This window comes from Stylophora pistillata, chromosome 3, assembly GCF_964205215.1.
Source record: "Stylophora pistillata chromosome 3, jaStyPist1.2, whole genome shotgun sequence".
Lineage (NCBI taxonomy): Eukaryota > Metazoa > Cnidaria > Anthozoa > Scleractinia > Pocilloporidae > Stylophora > Stylophora pistillata.
In genome coordinates, this window is record NC_142521.1 from 39,699,794 (window position 1) to 39,719,420 (window position 19,627).

The 19,627-nt window shown below is 38.7% G+C and overlaps 1 protein-coding gene across 4 annotated transcripts in view; it reads left to right on the forward strand.

The window, feature by feature from the left end:
* Nucleotides 1-13,677, forward strand: part of LOC111340599 (uncharacterized) — a 46,307-nt gene extending 32,630 nt beyond the window's left edge. For all 4 annotated transcript variants that reach the window (XM_088752112.1, XM_088752113.1, XM_088752115.1 and 1 more), the window contains 17 exons: nt 466-566; nt 1,032-1,124; nt 2,592-3,172; nt 3,465-3,686; nt 3,885-4,217; nt 5,382-5,636; nt 5,977-6,170; nt 6,305-6,641; nt 7,058-7,183; nt 7,708-7,830; nt 8,783-8,905; nt 9,450-9,578; nt 9,710-9,838; nt 11,214-11,317; nt 11,645-11,760; nt 12,166-12,537; nt 13,115-13,677. In XM_088752112.1, the coding sequence (XP_088608238.1) occupies nt 466-566; nt 1,032-1,124; nt 2,592-3,172; nt 3,465-3,686; nt 3,885-4,217; nt 5,382-5,636; nt 5,977-6,170; nt 6,305-6,641; nt 7,058-7,183; nt 7,708-7,830; nt 8,783-8,905; nt 9,450-9,578; nt 9,710-9,838; nt 11,214-11,317; nt 11,645-11,760; nt 12,166-12,537; nt 13,115-13,256 (3,480 nt within the window). In that variant the 3' untranslated portion in view covers nt 13,257-13,677. The remainder of the gene's footprint in view (nt 1-465; nt 567-1,031; nt 1,125-2,591; nt 3,173-3,464; nt 3,687-3,884; nt 4,218-5,381; nt 5,637-5,976; nt 6,171-6,304; nt 6,642-7,057; nt 7,184-7,707; nt 7,831-8,782; nt 8,906-9,449; nt 9,579-9,709; nt 9,839-11,213; nt 11,318-11,644; nt 11,761-12,165; nt 12,538-13,114) is intronic.
* Nucleotides 13,678-19,627: the final 5,950 nt, after the last annotated feature.

Here is a 19,627-nt window from a genome sequence, read left to right on the forward strand (position 1 = left end):
GAAAGCGGTCTTCGCATATAGTTGCTACTATCAACTTTACCTTACAGCGTCCTTGCTCTTGAGTAAACCACCTCGCCAGATCCTGGACAAGCACAAAAAAAAAAAAGAGCACGGAATTCAATTTTATTCTCTTTTATTTCAAGGTTTAGTGAGGGCCCAAATCGTGCAGTGGAAAGATTTCCCTTACTTTTATGATTTTAACATCCACACATCAAGAGGACAGAACTACTTAAGGGAAAATTTCTAGTAATTTGAAGTTACACACCACATTACTCCCTAAATTATTTTACACTTGTCCATTAACATCATTAATCCAGCAGTTATAACTGCATTCGTAAATTATGAAGTATAATGTAGTGCAGCAACTTGTTGCATTTATAAGAGAAAAAATGTATCAGGAAAGAGTAACGTCTGGCTCAAAATGTCAAAATCTGAAATATTTCTGCGAATTTTATTATTTTCTAGAGCAACACATTTCAAACTGTCTTGATAACTGATGGATTTAATACATTTTTGATGTACAACTACCCTTATGGAGGAATTCAATGGGTGATCGATGCAGATCCGTAAGTTTTCTATGCTCCTGATTAAAAATCAAAGTCAGGATAAACATATTTGTGACATAGCTAAGACACAACAAGCGCTCTGATTGGTTTGTATATTTACTGGTATACCAATAGAAAAATGGAACATCTACCGTTCTGTTCATGTGAGAGTGCGCCACTCGCTCGGGACAAACTTCCAGATTTTAATTTGTAAAGACCTTAGGTTTGGAGGAAACGAAGAGGAAACTATAATTTATTTTTCTAAAGTTGTCAAATTTTCCATTTAAAGTTCAGTTTAACAAACTGGTTGCCTTTATTTTTTCGCTGCGCGGTTAAAATACAGGAACTTCAGAAATTCTCGACTAGAATTCCCCAAACCATTGACCGAGGAGGAAAAGTTGCGTCACGAAAATTGTCGCGACAAACTAACTGGAAAAACAGTTTAGAGAATACCAAACATTAAGGACTATTTTCGACCATTTGCAGGAATTATTACCGTTACTGGACAGACTCCTATGGTCTTCCTGTAGCCGGATGGAATGCAGGGAATGATGGGAAAGATTATATCAATATGAAAGGGTAAGATGGACTACTCAATCACAGGGCTGAATATCCCAAACAATCTCTATCATCCAATGGTTTATGAAAATACAAAGAACACTGCGTGGCTGATCGCAACTCGTAAAATTCCTCTATTAAGGCAATAATGCATGACCCGATATCAAAGATCCAGGTTCACGCCTGAAAGGGAGTTTTCATCCACATAATCTACTCAAAACGATTACGTTTACAAGTTCTCAAAGGTTTTTTTAAATCGTATAATTCAGGGAGTTTTCAAGCTATTTGCTGTAGCTGTTAAAGATGGGTTCAAACTTTCAGAATTAAGTTGAAATGTCTTAAAGAGCCCCGACACTCAATTTATTTTTACCTTCTTTCAATATAAATCCAGATCTACCAAAGTTTTGTCGGAAGCGACACAATCTGATTGGTTGCGTTACTCGCCAACTATTCTGTGATAGTTAACGAGCGAAGAATGTAGCCTAAAAGTTTGATCTATTTGTGTCACTATTTAATAAAAGGTTACGCCTGTCTTGTTATTCATTTTTTAATAATCAGTTACTCTATATGATAACAATTAACCCTTTCCACCCTAACATCAGTATCCATATTCTCTACACTCTTCGCTATACATTTCTTTTGGTACTGGCAAGGAGAATTTGTTTTCCAATCAAAGTTCTCTGTGTTGGCAATCATTTTCTATATTCTCATGATCTTAATGAATGACTCAGCTGTATTACTGTAAGGAGTAATTAGATGCTGATCACTCTCAGGGTTTGAAGGGTCATACGGGCGATTCTATTGAGACCTTTAGCTAATGTCAGTATTTCTATTTTATTCAAGCTTTGGCCGCTCTGTGGCATCAGACACTGCCTGTCGATACCATAGATCGGTGAAGGTTGGGAACATGAAGCAACTACGTATTTCCTCGAATAAGCGTCCACGCTCGAATAAGCCCCCTTAACCGAATAAGTGTCCCCCTAGGCCAAAATGTTGGATAACTTCCCCCTCCCCCCCTCCTCAAATAAGCACCCCCCTCCCGTTAAGTTTGAACAAACAAGACATGATAATATTGACTTTAAGTCTCCGTGGATAATTTTGTAGTGTTCGTTTTTTCTATCAAGGATTATCCCAAAGTAAAGTTACAGTTCGTTTTAAGGAAAAATTAACGAGCACCCCCTTCGATTAAGCGCCGCTCTCAAATAAGCGCCCCTATTTAGTCACAGTTTTAAATAAGCGCACGGGCCCTTATTCGAAGAAATCAGTTGAAAGCCTCAATTGAATCTTCCATCGAATCAACATGTCACTGAAGGAAAGCCTCAAACTTTAAATAAAAACTGAATCATTCGCTATCGATTTCTATTCTTGAGAGATTACTGGTGCCACACTCATCAACAGTCAAGCAATAGATATCTCGACTTTATAATTTAATTGCTGAAAAAGACGGTAGCGAAAGGAATTTTTTGAGGGTAATTTATCTGATTGCAGTTCTGGCACATTTGGGATGTATGACCTCGATAAGAAGGAAGGAAACACAGGTTTGCAGGGAAGATACTTTTGGAGAATTGAAAACAGTAATGGACAAGGTGCACTGGAGAAATGCTTTAGTTGGGTCATACTTAATGAATACTGGGGATTCCGTTACTGGTATGACCGACTCATAAAACCAGACCGGGAAATGGCCTGCCCCTGTACTGCTTGGCAGGCATGGTTTGATCGGGGACGATTCAGATGGAATTGGTGGAACTCATGGCCAGACTGGTGTTTTGAGTCCAGACGATCCAGGTTCTTTTATCGCCACACCACGAGTACTGGACTAATAGGTGTTCGGATGAGACAACAGTGCTGTTACTCCACGGAATGGGAAGACTGGGCCGCTCTTAAGCAGGGACCCCCTGAGGGAGGACGAGTAAAAGTGACAGTTTTTTATTACTGGTACAATAAGGTCCAAACCTTTTACACTGACGAACAGGCTTACCAGTATTGCTGCGTAGACCTACCTTTCTGCCATTTCTTCTATGCTTATCGTCCGTCTGACAGCTGCGCACTGTATAGGCCTCCAATTAGACGTGAGTGTTACATAATATTAGTTATATCATTGATGTTCCAAATCATATTTTATCATCTCGTGACATCTCGTGTGCATATTGTCATGCAATTCCTGCTATTCTCGATTTAAGCCGCGGTTCATAAAAAAAACTACGTTAGCATAAACTTACCTTTCGTGTCTGATAGATATTGGAGAGTTTCTAGAAAGAACGTTATCAACTCTCACTCTTAGGTTCAAACCACATACTCTATATAGTGCAGAATCTTTGCAATATTAAGCCAACCGAGAGGACTGTGTCTCTTTTGATACAGGATGGTTCTGGGGTGATCCTCATATCAAGACACTTGACGGCGGTAACTACACTTTTAACGGTCTTGGTGAATATACGATGGTCAATGCACAAAATGGAACATTTCAACTTCAGGCCAGAACAAAACTCGCTCCGGGAAATTCAACCACAGCAACCATCTTTTCAGCAGGAGCTGCTAAAGAAGAAAATTCGAGCACCATCGAGGTTCGAGTGAAAGACGGAGGTGAGCATGCGGTGAAGAGCTTGTAATGTAGCAAAAGGAAAACCTCTATAAACTTATTAATTTTTACGTATGATACATGATTATCGCAGTAGAGAGCGCTATTTATGCAATAGCAAAAGAATCAGGCCTAATTTTTATTAGATACGCCCAAGTTTGCAAAGTAGATTCAATACAACTCTTGCTGCTTACTTTTGTTAGGTGGCTTCGATATAATGATAGACAGTGCACCCTATTATGGCTATCACAACTTGACAAATCGAACTGTGGAGGTTGGTGGAAATCTTTCAGTCTCAAAACCAGAAGATGATTGTTTCCAAGTTTCTTTTCCGTCGACATCGTCAGTGCAGTTCTGTGAGAAGAAGGAAATGATGTCGTTCGTTGTTACTCTTGGTGATATCTTGAAAAACGCCACGAGAGGATTGCTGGGAACGTGGAACGATGACCCTGACGATGACTTTACATTGCCTGATGGGACGGTTTTATCATCGTCGTCATCATTAAAAGAGATTCACTACGGATTTGGGGTCAAATGTAAGTACAATATTATTATGAAACGCATCAAACGTCTTCGCAGCAAAAATGTAAATGGAATAGATAGCAAGTCCTATGCTGTATCAAGGATTAATACGTGTCTTTTAGCTCTTACAGTTTGTTTGCGTTGTCGTGTTGCGCATGATCTTCACATGTTATTGTGCTGTTGCTCGCGTCACAAGTAAAGACCACGCCGCTTTTAAGAGCCATACGGTACACGAATGGAAGATATCTTTATCGTTCCGTTTTGACTTGACTAGTCTTATTAATACATAATTTCGCATCATGTAAAGTGGTCTTACCCATTCTTGCCTTACTTGTCAATTATTCGCCTCAGTGAATATTGATGAATAATCAACCATGTTAATTGAGCCTGAGGTGAAAAACTTTCTTAGTATAATTGTTCAGGTGCATTAACTTCTGTAAATAAAGAAAGCATTGACCATGTTTTGTTACAATTGTGAATACTCGTATAAATATAAGCAAGAAGTCTTAGCAGGTTTCATATCAGGTCTTTCTTTTGAAAAGTGTTCCGCCCAACTCAGTACCATCCTTTGTGCTCTTCGCGATTGAATTTTCTTCTATCGCGTTTATAACTTCCTCGAAAACATTGAAAAACCGCGAAGCAGTCTAGTGCCCATGCTATAATCACCTCGCGCAAGGTGATAACCGCCGCCTGGTTAGCTCAATTGGGAGAGCGCCGGACTGCTGTGCGGGAGGTCGAGAGTTCAATACCGGCCGGACCAACACTCAGGGTCTTAAAATTAATTGAGAAGAATATGCTTTCTTTCTTTAACATCAAGAAATGGTTAGATATTCTAGTCTTCTCGGATAGGAACGAATAAATGGAGGTCCCGTCCCCTGCAGGGTTGGGGTAGGAGACTTTAATTTCCCACTCACGAGGTTATTGTGTGATGGATGTCCTCCCTGGGGTGGGTTGGGTGGGTAGGTGAAATCGCTACGGACTAAACACGGCTGCCAGAGGCGCCTGTCTGATTTCAACCTTAAAAATATTGTAACTAAACACGTATGTTGTTTAGACAAATAGAGACCTTTACCTTTATAACGAGCTATGAAGCAATCCTCGACCAATCAGAGCGCGCGCATCTCTACAATCACCTGAGCAATCACACTTATTAATGTATTAATGTTAATATCTTTTAGGGCAGATTGACCAATCCCAGTCTCTTTTCACCTACGCTGAAAACGAAAGCGTGGCCACTTATTCGTACCCTGATTTTGAGCCCATGTTTGCTGACAACATCACGTGGCATAACGACAGCTTAAGACAGAAAGCTGAGGCAGAATGTGGAGATGATCACGAGTGTCTGTTTGACGTGGCTTCCACCAACGACTTGTCTGTGGGCCTGGCAACCAAAGACATAAGCGTCCAGCTAGTGAATGAATCGAACACACTGGGTGAGTTATGGAGAAAAAGTCGATTTGGTCATTGAATATTTCTCGGAGTCCAAATTCTTTTATTCTTTTATCTTTTGACTTTCTTGCTTCCTTTTACGCGAAAAATTAATAAGAATGGCTCTCCGACATAAAAACAAAAATAGTTTGCAAACAACAGAAGAGAGTATTTTACTGAAAAAAACATGTTAAACTGATCCAATACAGAGCACGTGGATATATCTGTAATGACTTCATAAGTGGTAGACATAGGACGATTTGCCGATGTTCAGAAGGTTCCACTTTACAGACGTTTTTCGCAATTGATAACTTAGCTTAGCATTTTTTTTTCGAATATTTGCAGACAACTTTCCGCCCAAGATAGTAAACGGTTCAAATGTGATAAATGCCACACTCTACGAAACAGTTGAGCTGAATGTAACAGCTGTGGACGAGGGCTCCATTACGTTTCACGTGATTAACAACCCTGCAGGAGCCACTTGGAACCAAACTGGAAACATGCTATCATTTCATTGGCCCGTAACATCATCAAAAAAGGTAATTCTTGAATGGTAAACATTTTCTTTCAGCTTATCCTTACAAAATTACCATTCAGATTTTCTTGAAAGAAGAGATCTTGACAAAGCGAAGAAGGGAAAGAATTCACAAACGAATGTTTTCTTTCTTTATAGTTCAACATGACCTTCGCTGTTACTGACGACAAAGGTGCAAGCGCTAGTTTGAGTCCAACCATTAACTTGTGCGCCTGCCAACATGGTGGTCAGTGCGTGGAAGCAGAAGACGGCGACGCAGCAAATACTGACAGCAAGTTTATTTACATGGGCTGTGCATGTCAAGGAGGTTACACAGGAAGGTTCTGTGACAGCGACATTGACGCCTGCGAAATGAATGGTCAGCCGTGTTACACAGGAGTTGAGTGCACTGATCTTCCTGCACCAGCAAATTCCAGTGGATATAAATGTGGACCATGTCCATTAGGGTACACAGGAGATGGAGCGCAGTGTGTAGGTGGGTTGACGTGGGGATGTCTCTGATTCAGAAAAATTTAAGTTGGGAAGACGTTTAGGTTATCAAAAGTCATGGTTTTATTTAATTAAGCACTTAAACATGAGATAAATCTCTCAGGAAAAGTCTATAAAACACTTTTCGCTTCTTAGTCTCCGAAAAAAGGACAACTGCATCAAAACCGACCTCCTTCTCCCGCCTCACCTTCCTCAAAACAGTGAAACAGACTAAAGTGTATTGTGAATAGCTTCTCTCTTATAAAAGTCACTAAAATTTTTAGAACATTATTAAGTCAGGAGTTGCTTTGCAGAATGTTTTTGACCGTACCGTAAAAATGTTCTTGCAAATGATGTTCATAACAAATAGTAATAAAGTCAAATATAAAATTCTGAGAAAATGAGGTGCGATATTTTCCGTAGACTATGACGAATGCCAAATTCAGTCATCGAACAACTGTGAGCAGATATGCGTCAATATTCCAGCATCTTACTTTTGTGAGTGTCGTGATGGATACACGCTGAATGATGACGGGCGCAATTGTGATGGTAAGACTTCTGTAACAAAACTCATGAAACTTCATTGCTAGATTAGAATTGGAATTTAGCCAGATGTGGCACCCAGTTTTGAATTGGAACTGGGCCAGGATGATTAAATTAAAGTTCATTTTTCTTGTTCCCCCTTGCCGTAAACATCATACCTGTCAAATTCAACATCCCTACCAAACTAACAACTGCAATGAACTCTGATTTTACTCAAAAGAAAGTCTCTAATTTACAGCTAAATTTATTTTTTGTAGCCCACAAAAGACTGACAGATGACAGTAAAAAGTTTGATTTTTTCTTGTCGCCGTTAGGCATAAAGTTCATGGCTATCCTTACACATGACACACGCTTCAAACTGTTCTAACGTGCCATCCTTGGTATTGATCGATGTTCAGAACAAATTTAATTCAAACTCAACTTAAAACTTAGCGGACGAAAGGTCGACTACGTCGCAGTCCCCGTAAATGAGACGTCTAAAGTTTTCCTCGACGACAAGAAAAAATATGTTTTTATTTATTTGCTCGCAGATGTTGATGAATGCAATCCTTCAAGCGACTGTATGCAAACCTGTATTAACAGTGTGGGAAGTTACAACTGCTCATGTGACAAGTTTTTCAAAACTAATCCCAGTGATTGGAGGAAGTGTGTAGGTGAGTGATTCTTTGCTGAGACCGTCAAGTTAATTATCATCAGGCATTTTCCAACATAAAAACTCTCATCTTATGCTAAGTGCGGTATCCGGAGCGAGCGAGCGATCGAGCTAAGCAATAAATCTGTAGAAAGAGATCCTTTCATACTATCGTGCAATCCTTGTAGACATTTTACTCTGCCAATATGCAATACATATATCTTATTGGACGTTTTGTTGTGTAATATCGCTGAGAATTTTACGAGTTGTCCCGTATTTTGACTGGCCCCACAGGCTCGTCAAAATACAAACAACGAGTAAAAATATTCAGTGATACTACACATTAAAAAGTTTAATAAGAGATTTATTTTTCAACACGGCGAATTGTTATTTTTAGGCCAACTTCGCGGGTATTTCTGAGTACAAATATCGCGTGATATTTGTACTCGTCTCGCGCGTTATTTGTACTCTAAGGCCCTGTTTACAAGCAAGGAGGGTAACCCTTATGCTAGGGTTACGCTAGCAGGCGGGTCAAAGATAGCCCGGGTTTACGAGCAAAATTTCACAGGTAGGGTTACCCTACCACCCAGGACAACTTACCTATGCTTGGTAACCGCACGCATTGTTATCAATGTTCAAAGGGTCTGGAAACAAGTAAAAAGTTGTCCCGGGTAGGCGAGTTATCCCCAGTAGAGCGTTTACAAGGCAGCTAGGGTTACCCTAGCTGCCTTGTAAACACGTCGATGAAAAAAAGAAGAAAAGTGGGAGCGTTGGGGTACTCCTCCTGCCAGGATACCCTACCTGCTTGTAAACAGGGCCTCAAAAGCACAATTGGACGATAATGAGGGGGGGGGGGGGGGCGCATAGTTCAAGTTAGAAATGACTTCAATTTTTTTTCCTCCGTATCCGAACGTCACCATGAAACAGTACTTCAGTATTTACTGACATTATTACTGATCCCTTTACTTTAACAGCTACAAACCCTTGTTCTGCTGATCATGGCTGCGAACACGTTTGCTTCAAGGGAAGCAGCGGTGAAGCAACTTGTGCTTGCTTTGCTAACTACGAGCTGGACAGCAATAGAAAGAACTGCATAGGTAAACTGTTACTTTTTTCTTTAATCTTGAGGACTTAAAAGTAGATCGTTCTCAGTGTTTTCTTGAAGCTCGAACCAAAAGAAGAATTTTAAGAGACTCTGGAGCGTAGAACGAGTGATTTATAGATTCATTTAACACAACGCGTGTGCTGCAATAAGGTACACACGTTCCTGCTTTACGGCCACTTGTTACCTAAGGCCAGGTTGTTCAAATGTGGGTTAAGATAACCCTCAGTTACTGTGAAATTTGATTCAAGATCTGAAAGCTGTAAAACAAAATTCAGTTTAATTCCAATTGTTTACAATTTGATGATTGAATGCTCTAACAAGAATTGAGAAAATTTTTCGCTTTTGAACAGAGAAATATAGAAACCCGGATCAAAATGTAACCCTGGGTTAGCACTAATCGACCTTGGAATAACTTGGCCTAATTTGCAGCTAATATCAACCGTTCCTAACAACGAATAGTTATTTGAAATGTTAAAATACATTATAGAAGCACCATCTAAAGCCTACTGATTATCTTTGTACTTTTCTCTCTGCAGATGTCAACGAGTGTGATCTGGCTAAAAAACTCGATCGGTGCAATCAGATTTGTACAAATACTCCAGGAAGTTATGTGTGTTCGTGTGAAAAGGGTTTTGAACTGAAGAAAGATGGTTACGAATGTGAAGGTAATCGTCTAAATTCTACTCAAGTTAAATTGGTGGCTATGATGTGTAAGAATGAATGTTTTTACAGACGAATAACCTTTTGAAACTAGCTTTTGCTTTAACCAATAAATATAATCGTGTTTGTTATGCAGATATCAACGAGTGTGTGAATGAGGACTTGTTCAACTGCACGGATGAGTTTCACAAATGCGTCAACACTCGTGGCTCTTATAAGTGTGATTGTGAACAAGACTTGTACTTTATTGATGGGAAATGCAGAGGTATTTGATAATTTTAGACGAGTATTTCCTGGAAGTTGGGGTATAACTTGGAACAATATTCTGCTTTTGGTTTTTTTATACTTTACAGCTGAATTTTTAGCTCGATATTTAATGTGACTTTCCTGGACGAAGCCACGTGTAAATTGAGTTAAGGGAAATTTGACCCCAGGAGCTTGAACAATCGAACGCACATTGAATAATTCCAGAGAAATCAAGTAAAATAAATCAGAATGTTTATCGGAATCAAGCGATACAGGAAACGGGATGAAAAAAAAAGAACTTGTAGTTGTGTGATTCGAACTAAAGGCAAACGGTAAGAAAGAAAGGTCTCAATGGAAGGGGGGGGGGGGGTCAGTGAACGGTTAAAAATAAGCCCTTTTGACGGTTGACTGTTACATTTTAAGTCATTTGTTGGTTGGCGGTTAATTTTTTGGGTTGTCGTTTATGAAACGAAGTAAACCAACTTATTTGGCTGTAATCTTTTATAATGACGCGTTTGTAAAGAACTGTTAATTTTTAACACTTTTTATTAATAAATGACTAACGTGTTAAGACATCGGAAGTGTTCTACACATCAGTTCTATCGCTAACCAGTTTTGCTCGCGACTAGAAGTTAAAGGACTTACACGAATGTATTTTTGTGACATATCAAAACTTTTATTTATAAACAAAAGAACTTAACCCCAATTAAAACAATTGTTTAGTCTTAATTAAAGATATCTGAGACATTTGACGTTTCACATTGGCTCGCTTATATGACGGTCGACGGTAAAAACACTGGGTTTTTGGCGGTTGACGGTTAATATCGTGGCCATTTGACAGTTGACTGTTAACCCCATTGAGACCATCCTATGTAAACTAATACGAACTAGGGTACACTTGAACACATAAATCAAGAATGCTGATAAGAACATAGATCTTATAAATGAAACGAAACAATTACAACTCAAGACATGTGATCAGACTTATTCTGATCTTGCTCATGCGCGGGTGGCAATTGAAAAAGGGATAGCAACTAGCAGATGCAATGTGGTGGTGGCTGATTATAACGATTCCGCTATTACAGAGCCGTATAAGAGGATCAGGTAAATTTTGTAAAGATTCAACCAAAGTCCCCCCCTCCCCCCTTCCCTCGTTGATTAATAATGGCTGTTCCCTTACCTTATTGAGCCACTCACTCCTCACCGCCTACAACGGAATAAATACGAGTATTGTAGCTGATCAAATAGTGGCATCCGTAAAAGAAAGTTGGGAGATTTAATCTAGAAGAAATATTTTATGCAAAATTCGTTAACTGCCCTAAATGATGAAAAAAAATCGTAAGTCTGTTTTATGTGATTATTCAATTTTTCTTACAAACTTAATATTTACTCAGGTTTGGAGAAAAACGAGACAGCCCCAATACCAGACCTACCTGAACCACGTGTCCCATCAGATAATGAAAAGCAAGAAGCTGTTCGGTTTGCAATTCCAAGTGGGGTAGGTACCTCAAGTTTTCAGCGGTGACGTCGTCTGCTACAAACTATATGAAAAACATGATGTAAGCCATGCACTTACTAGGCGTCATACACAAGTCAGTACAGCGGTTTCTAGCTTTAAAACAGTGCGCGCGCTAAATAATATTCTCCGTGAACTACGACGGCGGACTCTTGCGAGTAATCTAACAAACAATCATTAGGCCCAAACTTCTCCAAACAGATAGATTCCCAATGGTTAATGACCCGGAATCTATTTTAGATGAATGTCATTTCTCTGCACGACTCTTTCCAAAACGATATTAAACTTTAGTCACGTTTTCTTTGGCAGGTTGAGTGGGATTTTAATAGGGACAAGTCTTTTAAAGAGAAATTGGCGTCCGTCACAACCGAGTTTTGCAGTCAAAACAGGACAACATGCGCACTAAAAGAAACACGACGAAAAAGGTGACGACAACCATGATAAATACTCCTTTGCCTTTGGTGCACTGTATTTGTAGAGGAAAGGTACCTTGCTTTATGTAAGCCTTTCCTTTTTCATTTAGTGCTTCTCCTACCAGTTGTTTCCTTGAAGCTTTGGCAACTAGTGTTAGATCAAATAATATCCTCTAGACTATATTTCCTTTCTTTTTATCACCTTTCCACTTAAAAGGCAATGTTATGGCCGTCAGAACTTCCTTAACTGTCACTCTTGGTAGAGTAATGGCTTTTGATCTCGATACTGATTTTAAAACTTACTGTGTCTCGTTATGTCCACTAAAAATATCGCGAAAAATTTCTGCAGATCGATGATTTTACTTTCAGTTCCGACTGCATTGATGTTTTATCATTAAACCAATTTTTTCCTGTCAGACGCTCCCCATTATTTGATCTCTACACCGCTGACCAGATTCACCTTCTGCCTGGTTACCCTAGCAACTCTTCAGACTCTCTCCAGGTAGCATTTTACGTACAGCAGCCTGCTGGTCTTTTCATCGGAAATGTCTCAGTTCTTCCTCGCGGTGCACTGGTAGCTGTTCTACTTGCTTACAAGCCTCAGATCGAAGCAGCCATTGGCGCGAACATCTCTGATATAGAGACTTTATTCGAACCCAGCCCACCTAAAGAATACCCAACAGTGACACCACTGGAGCCAAGCAGCAATAGCTGGAAATGGGTTGTGATTGGCGTCAGTGTAGGATTGGCTTTTCTAATAGTCGTCGTTATCATCGTCGTCGTTGTGTGGTAAGAAAGCGGTCCTCTTTCAAATACCTATTTTTCTTGAGAGGGAAAATGGGGGGAAAGCTGCAGGTCGCCAACTTTGTGCCTGGTCTCAAAAGATCCCTGCCACTAAAGTGACACATCGTAGGAGGGTGCTTTTCTAAGGTAAAACTATTCGTTACAAGTATTACCGAAGAAAACTTGTCAAATAAGCGTACGAGGAAAAGCTTTTTGACGTAGAATTTTCAAGCTAACTTTGATTTGTAATCCCTGGTTTTTCTCCTCAATCATGACGATCTTTATCTCAAGAAAAGCATCCCAAAATAGTAAAAATTGCAGCTGAGTTGCGTGTTTCCTTAGTTTATCCTCATTTCAGGTCACATAACCACTTTTACTCGCCACACTCTAAGTAAAACACACGATTTACAGTAGTGAATATTTAATTATAAGGGTTTTTTCCGAGAAACATTCACTAGAAGTAGCAAGAGCAGTAAGGCAACAGTGGAAAATTGACGTTAGCACCAATGGGGAGGATATTTAAAATTTTTCTTTCAAAAAGGAAGAAATTCAACTAATTTCTCAACTTCCCTTTCACTTTTAGCTTAAAGATTAAAGTTAAATCTGCAGTGAAACCGGCTGAGTTGCATCATCATCCCAAAGAAGAAGAAGAAGAAGGAATAGTTATGGAAAGTTATAGAAAGTCTTCAGTAAAAAGAAACGCCTGGGCCGATGACGACACCTAAATTTGAAAATTCGCGTCAAAACAACGCTACGGAGAAGAGTTGGCCATTGATTACAAGAAATTTCTGCCATCTTATTGTTACTTGTTCAGAAGGCTATGAAATATATCAACACTCTCTAGTCAAACATAGCCTGTAACGCAAACCGCAGAGCGGCGAAGAACCTTTTTATTTGATCAGAGACACGAAGTCCAGAAATGATGTGTCAGAAATTAAAGCTATCAATAGAAGTGACTAAGTTATAGAACCAAGCCATGAAAAAGTTATCTAAGTTAGCTAAGTTATTAGTGACTAAGTTATAGAACCAAGCCATGAAAAAGTTATCTAATTTATTATGGCCAGATGAAAAAAAGAGACGTTTCAAACGGAATGTAAAAACAAACATTAGCCTTTAAGACGAAATAAACAAATCAAAACCATGAAACCTCCGAAGCCCAGACGTTATGCGTCTAAGAGTGAAAATCATCAATTGAAGTTACTCAGCTATAAAGCCAGGGCGATAAAAGTGTCTAAGTTATATTAGCCAGACCAAAAAAGAGACGTTTCAAACGGTAATTACAAACCGAACTTATTTAAAGAGAATAAAGAAACAAACAATAGCCTTTGAGCAGAGATAACCAAGTCTAGACCACGAAACCTCCTAAGTCCAGACACGATGCGTCTAAAAATGAAAATTATCAATTGAAGTGACCAAGCTATAGAGCCAAGGTATGATAAAAGTATCCAAGCTATATTACCAAAACTGCAGTTACAAACATGACAGCAGTTTGTGTGCTATTTCTTATCAAGCTACGATTACCCAGTTGTAAGAAGAGAGGTTTCAAACGATAATTATAACCTGGATTTATTTAAAGAGAATAAAGAAACAAACAATAACCTTTAAGATATAATGAAATATATGAAGTTCATATATTGCGGTATTGGATACATATGCACGATCCTCGCAGTAGATAGCGCTATTTAAGCAATAGCGAAAATTAGACCTGAAAAAAATCAGGCCTGTACGGGATTCGAACCACTGACCTCTGCGATACTAGTGCAGCGCTCTACCAATTGAGCTAACAAGCCAACTGGGAGCAGGCCGTTATGTTGATATAACGTTATGTCAGATATAATGAAACATATGAACTTCATATATTTCATTATATCTGATTTATCACTTTCACGGATTTATTACGAATCAACATAACGGCCTGCTCCCAGTTGGCTTGTTAGCTCAATTGGTAGAGCGCTGCACTAGTATCGCAGAGGTCAGTGGTTCGAATCCCGTACAGGCCTGATTTTTTTCAGGTCTGATTTTCGCTATTGCTTAAATAGCGCTATCTACTGCGAGGATCGTGCATATGTAATAACCTTTAAGTAGGAGGGAAGAGCAAATCAAGACCACGAAACTTCCTTAGGTCACCGAAAAAAAAAATATATTTGAGCTTTATCCTTATATGGAGACAATTCTTTTTCTTTCCATCAGATATTGCAACTGTCATACAATCCTTGTATATTGCTGTAAGAAGAAATGTTTCGAGGAATATTTAAGTATCATGATCCACCTTGGGATTTTCATCAAAGTTGGCTGGATCAACAATTTAAAGCTTTAAATTTTCAAAATAAATTGCTTTCAAAATTTACCAATGAAGTAATGTTCTTTGCAAAACTCGACAAAAATTATACATTAGCAAAAGACACCTCACATTGATTTCGTAAGATTCCAAAATTATATGTACATGTACAAGCTTAACTCGTACTCAGATCCAACAACATAACCTCATAATTTCTTGGCCGTGGAATGTCTAACAATAATAATAACACCTTTATTTAGACACGATAATGTTTAAAGCTGAACAGCTTGTGGGGTCGTGTATAAATTCAAATAAACTATAAATTAAATAAATTCAAATGATGACGGTTTCTGAGGAGAGGGGACAACTGGAGTACCCGGAGAAAAACCTCTTGGAGTAGAGAAGCAACAAACTCAATCCACTTATGACGCCGGGTCCGGGAATCGAACCCGGGATACATTGGTGGAAGGTGAGCGCTCTCACCACTACGCCAACCCAACCCCAATAATATACAAACGTGCCTGCTTTACGGTCATGTGTTTCCCTTTGGAACAGCTCATACATTAATGCTGTTTGTAGTTTACATCAACTGGTATCAAAACTTTGTTTTAATTCTTCAAAGTTCTATTATTTTTCAGTTCACTTTTATCTTTGTAAAGATTTCTGTCTATAGACATCGATGAATGCGATCCGGCTAAAAACTTGATCATTGCGGTCAGATTTTCCCGAATACTTCAGGAAGGCAAAAGCGTTGGTGTGAAAAGGGTTTTGAACCGAAGAAAGATGACTACGAATGTGAAGGTAATTGACTTAATGACTTGTTTAAAAGCACAGACGAGTTTCACAAAACTTTTAATACTCGCGGCTCTTACAACTATAAATGTGAACAGAACGTGTGCTTTTCTAAAAGAAAATGTTGGGGTATTGTTTATATTGTGAAAATACGTCTTGGAGTTGGGGGCAAATCTTTGAAATTATTTTATTTTTCTGCGTCTTTACCAAACGAAATACATCCTACAAAACACGATAATTGTGCAGAAGTGATGAAGAAAGATTGCAGGTGTGTCACTTTATCATATCAATTTATGGTATACTTTCAATATCCACCTAGGTTTGGAGGAAAATGAGGCAGCTCGTATGCCACACCTATCTGAAGTACCAGACTCAACAGGATACAGAAAGCAAGAAACTTTTCAGTTTTTGATTGCAAGTGGGGTAGGTAAACCTTCAACGGTGACGTTTTGAGCTATAAATAATATGGAAAAATTATGTATATAAAGCTATTCTTAGGCTCCTTGCACAAGTGTTAAGCGGTTACTTGCTTTAAAGCAGTGCGCGCTCAGATCGAGAATTTTCCTGGGAATAAGAGAGCAAGCTTTTTTAATCTAACTTTTGCAATCCAACTAGTACTTTTCTTCCCAGTTATTTCTTTGAAGCTTTAGTGGTATACGAGACCCTGCTCACTGCCTAATCCGCTTACCCTCAAGATAAACACCAATTCTTTCCACTTTTCTTACGATATCCTTCAGTTTATTTCCCCTTTCTTGCTAGTACCTTTCCACTTGAAATGCAATGACATTTTTACAAAAACTTGGTTAGATGTAACTCTTGGGAGTGAGTCAAAAACACATTAAATTATTTATCATGGCGCCGGAACAGTTTTAATTGTTAGTAGCTATCTTAATTATTTGTATTTTGGTTTTTGATACTTCTCTTATTGTATTTTATTGTAGATTACACTTTGCGGCTTTTATTGTAGTTATGTTAGAGTAAGAGATAATTTATTCCCATTGTAAAGTAAGTCGTATTTCAGCCGGCCCGGGGGCTGGAATGATTTTACTTCCTAATAAAGCTATCTCTAAGTATCTAAACAAAAAAAAAAGTCATTGACACAATGTTGATGTTTTATTGATCTCACCAGACACTCTTTATATTTAGGCCCCTAAACCGCTGATCAAGTTTTAAAATCTTCTGCCTTGTTGGAGCTGGTTACCCTGCAAAACTCTTCCTAGGTAGCATTTATGTACAGAAGCAATTATGCCTTCCCCCGATTTTCAATAACGACACTGATTGACTTGGTTCTTTATATACTGAGATACTCGCCAAACATAATTAACTGGTCTATTAGACAACTCGTTTAATAACAACGAAGTACTAGTTTTTTCAAAAAAAGATCTGTACCATGTATACTATGGTTCTGAAATTTCACGAATGAAAATTGCAAATACTTTTAGTGGACTATCTTTCGTTTCATTTCTAAGTTAGAAAGCTGTACGGTCTAACATCGCCTACATTCAAACGTGGGTCTGATATCCACGTAAGTCGTGACCTGTTTGGGCACGTACGAGTGATGCAACAACTGTTCTTAAGAGTCTTCATTAGCATTTTAATTTCAATAAATAAGTTGTGTGCAACGCACTGAGCTGGCCCTTAATTTTATTAGCAGAAAAAGAATTGATATCACGATTTTTATTCATACAAAGAATTTGGAAGTAACTCTGCTCTTGTGTTAAGATTTTTGTACAAACAGTGAGGAGTTGACACGAGAGGGAAGGAACCTCAGCTACATACGAAACCGAATAAAAAGACTCTGGTCCCTTCTGAATTATGCGTTTCGAGGCATAAGTTGAACGCATGAGTAATAAAAGTTAAGCTACGGATAGCATAAACCACCTAATACAACTTAAAGATATATGGTAGCAGGGTTATGTGGTTTCTTTGGTTCCTGTTAACCGTGATCCTTTTTACATCCAAAGGTAAGTTAATTATATTATTTTCCTTGTGAGTTGAAAGGCATCTTGAATTTATCTCGTCCCAGCAACGATTTACCGAGGAAATTTTCATGTTGACCGTTGCACTTGAGGACTCAATCAAGAAATGCAGCGGTCAGAAAGCGGAAACAACACTGTCGCGTCTTCACGTTGCTCATAATTTTTCAGGCAGTCCTGCTCAATTTCTTGTCACCCACCAAGCCTCGGTTTTAAAAGGCTGTTAAGTTCGAAGAGTAGTCCCCAAAATGAGTCTGAAATAAAGAGAATTTCAGAAACAAGAAACATAGTAGCGAAGTTTCATTGGCGGACATGAATTAATTTGTTGCAATCACAAGCTGGCCTTGACAAAATATAACGGAGTTAGTTGCAATTGTGTCGGGTTTACCAGTACTCATGCATGTACGAGACCGCGTAATAGATTCAGCTTGCTTAAATATCTGTTTACTAGAATTAACGGCCAGAAAATTGCGCAGGCTCGAGTTGAGTTTCTTCAAATTCTAAAACTGTATGGTTATAAAACAAAATCCGCCATTCATTAACACTTTTAGGGCATATCAAAACTTCAAAATAATATTTACTAGATAATTTTAAAACACACTATGTTTTAAATAGTTAGTCAATAGCGTTACGTTGTTTCAAAGAATTATTATGCCCCTATAAAGCTAAAGTTTATCATCACTTACTCAGATTAGTGTCTACAGAGTTTACAAATTAATTGAAGCATACCATTGTTTATCAGAAGATGTCGCGCAACATCATTTGCTTTCATTCTTCTTTTTTTTTTTTTTAAGATCGTGATTTATTTTAAACGAGGATTTTAAATGTATCAGCATTATTCAATAAGCACCATGAAGAAACGTCAACACGCTGGCAACAGGAATCGCTGATCTTTTCATTAAAAAAAGGCTCATATCTTGTTCAAATTTAAGTGTCAATCAAGAACCAGAAATTATGCAGAACAAATCACATGGTGCTATCCAACTACTCCAAGTTTACGGAAGTCGCTGTTAAAGGTTAAATATGGGGAGTGATGTGTCACCAGTAAACATTTAAAATTCCTACGTTTCCTATACCACCCTGACCGGCAGTAATATTACGTAACTAATCTTGATCGGTCGGGTAATTAGGAATAGGGGCATATGACTAATCTTCACTTGGTCAAAACATGCAGTTTAATGATTTCTTAACTTTACTACTTTTAAAGAAATGCCAGACTAGATTAAACCGACTGGAAGTAATTTTCCCAGCATTAAACAGTAGAGGCATCTACAGAACACTAGCCAACGTACCATGCATACAAAAATAAGAGCTATTGGACTCGTTGAGTCCATAACGGGAGAACTCGAGTTCTAAAATTGCCGTTTATTGATGTTACATTGAATTCGAGTGGCAGCAGCCACATTGTCACTCTCAGTTCAGATAGCAGCAGCTCCGTTGTTGCAGCAGCTCACCAGTTCCATTAAGCTCGAGTAGCAGCAGCTTCATCGTGGCGCTGAGTTCAAGCAGCGGCGGTTCTTTTGTCCCACCAAGTCTCACCAAGTCCAAGAAACAGCAACCCTCCTGTTGCCTTGAGTTCAAATAGCAGCAGCTCCATTGTTGCAACGACTTCAAGCAGCAGCAGTTCAATGTCTTACTAACGTCAAGTATCAGAAGTTCTTTTGTTGCTCTGAGTTCAAGTAGCAGCAACTCCATGTTGCACCGAGTTCGCGTCGCAGCAGTTCAAGGAGGGGCAGCTCTAGCATGAGTGGTAGTACATCAACCAGAATGCTATTGTCTTTCGCGACATATACTTGCCCATGTAATCGGCGGGCGGCATAATAATTTCCATATCTTGAACTAGTCGGCTGTGATTGGTTAGCTTCTAAGTTAGACTGATGTCTAACTTAGAAGTTGAATATGTGATTTGCAATGATTCCCAAGCTTTTAACAATAGGGCATTTCCTGAAGAGAGAAAGTCTGCGTCCCCTTCACATGTCTAGTTTAATATTCATATATTTTTTGGTTACATTCTTTTTGACGTTTTCCTGTTTGTCATAGGAAAAAAAAA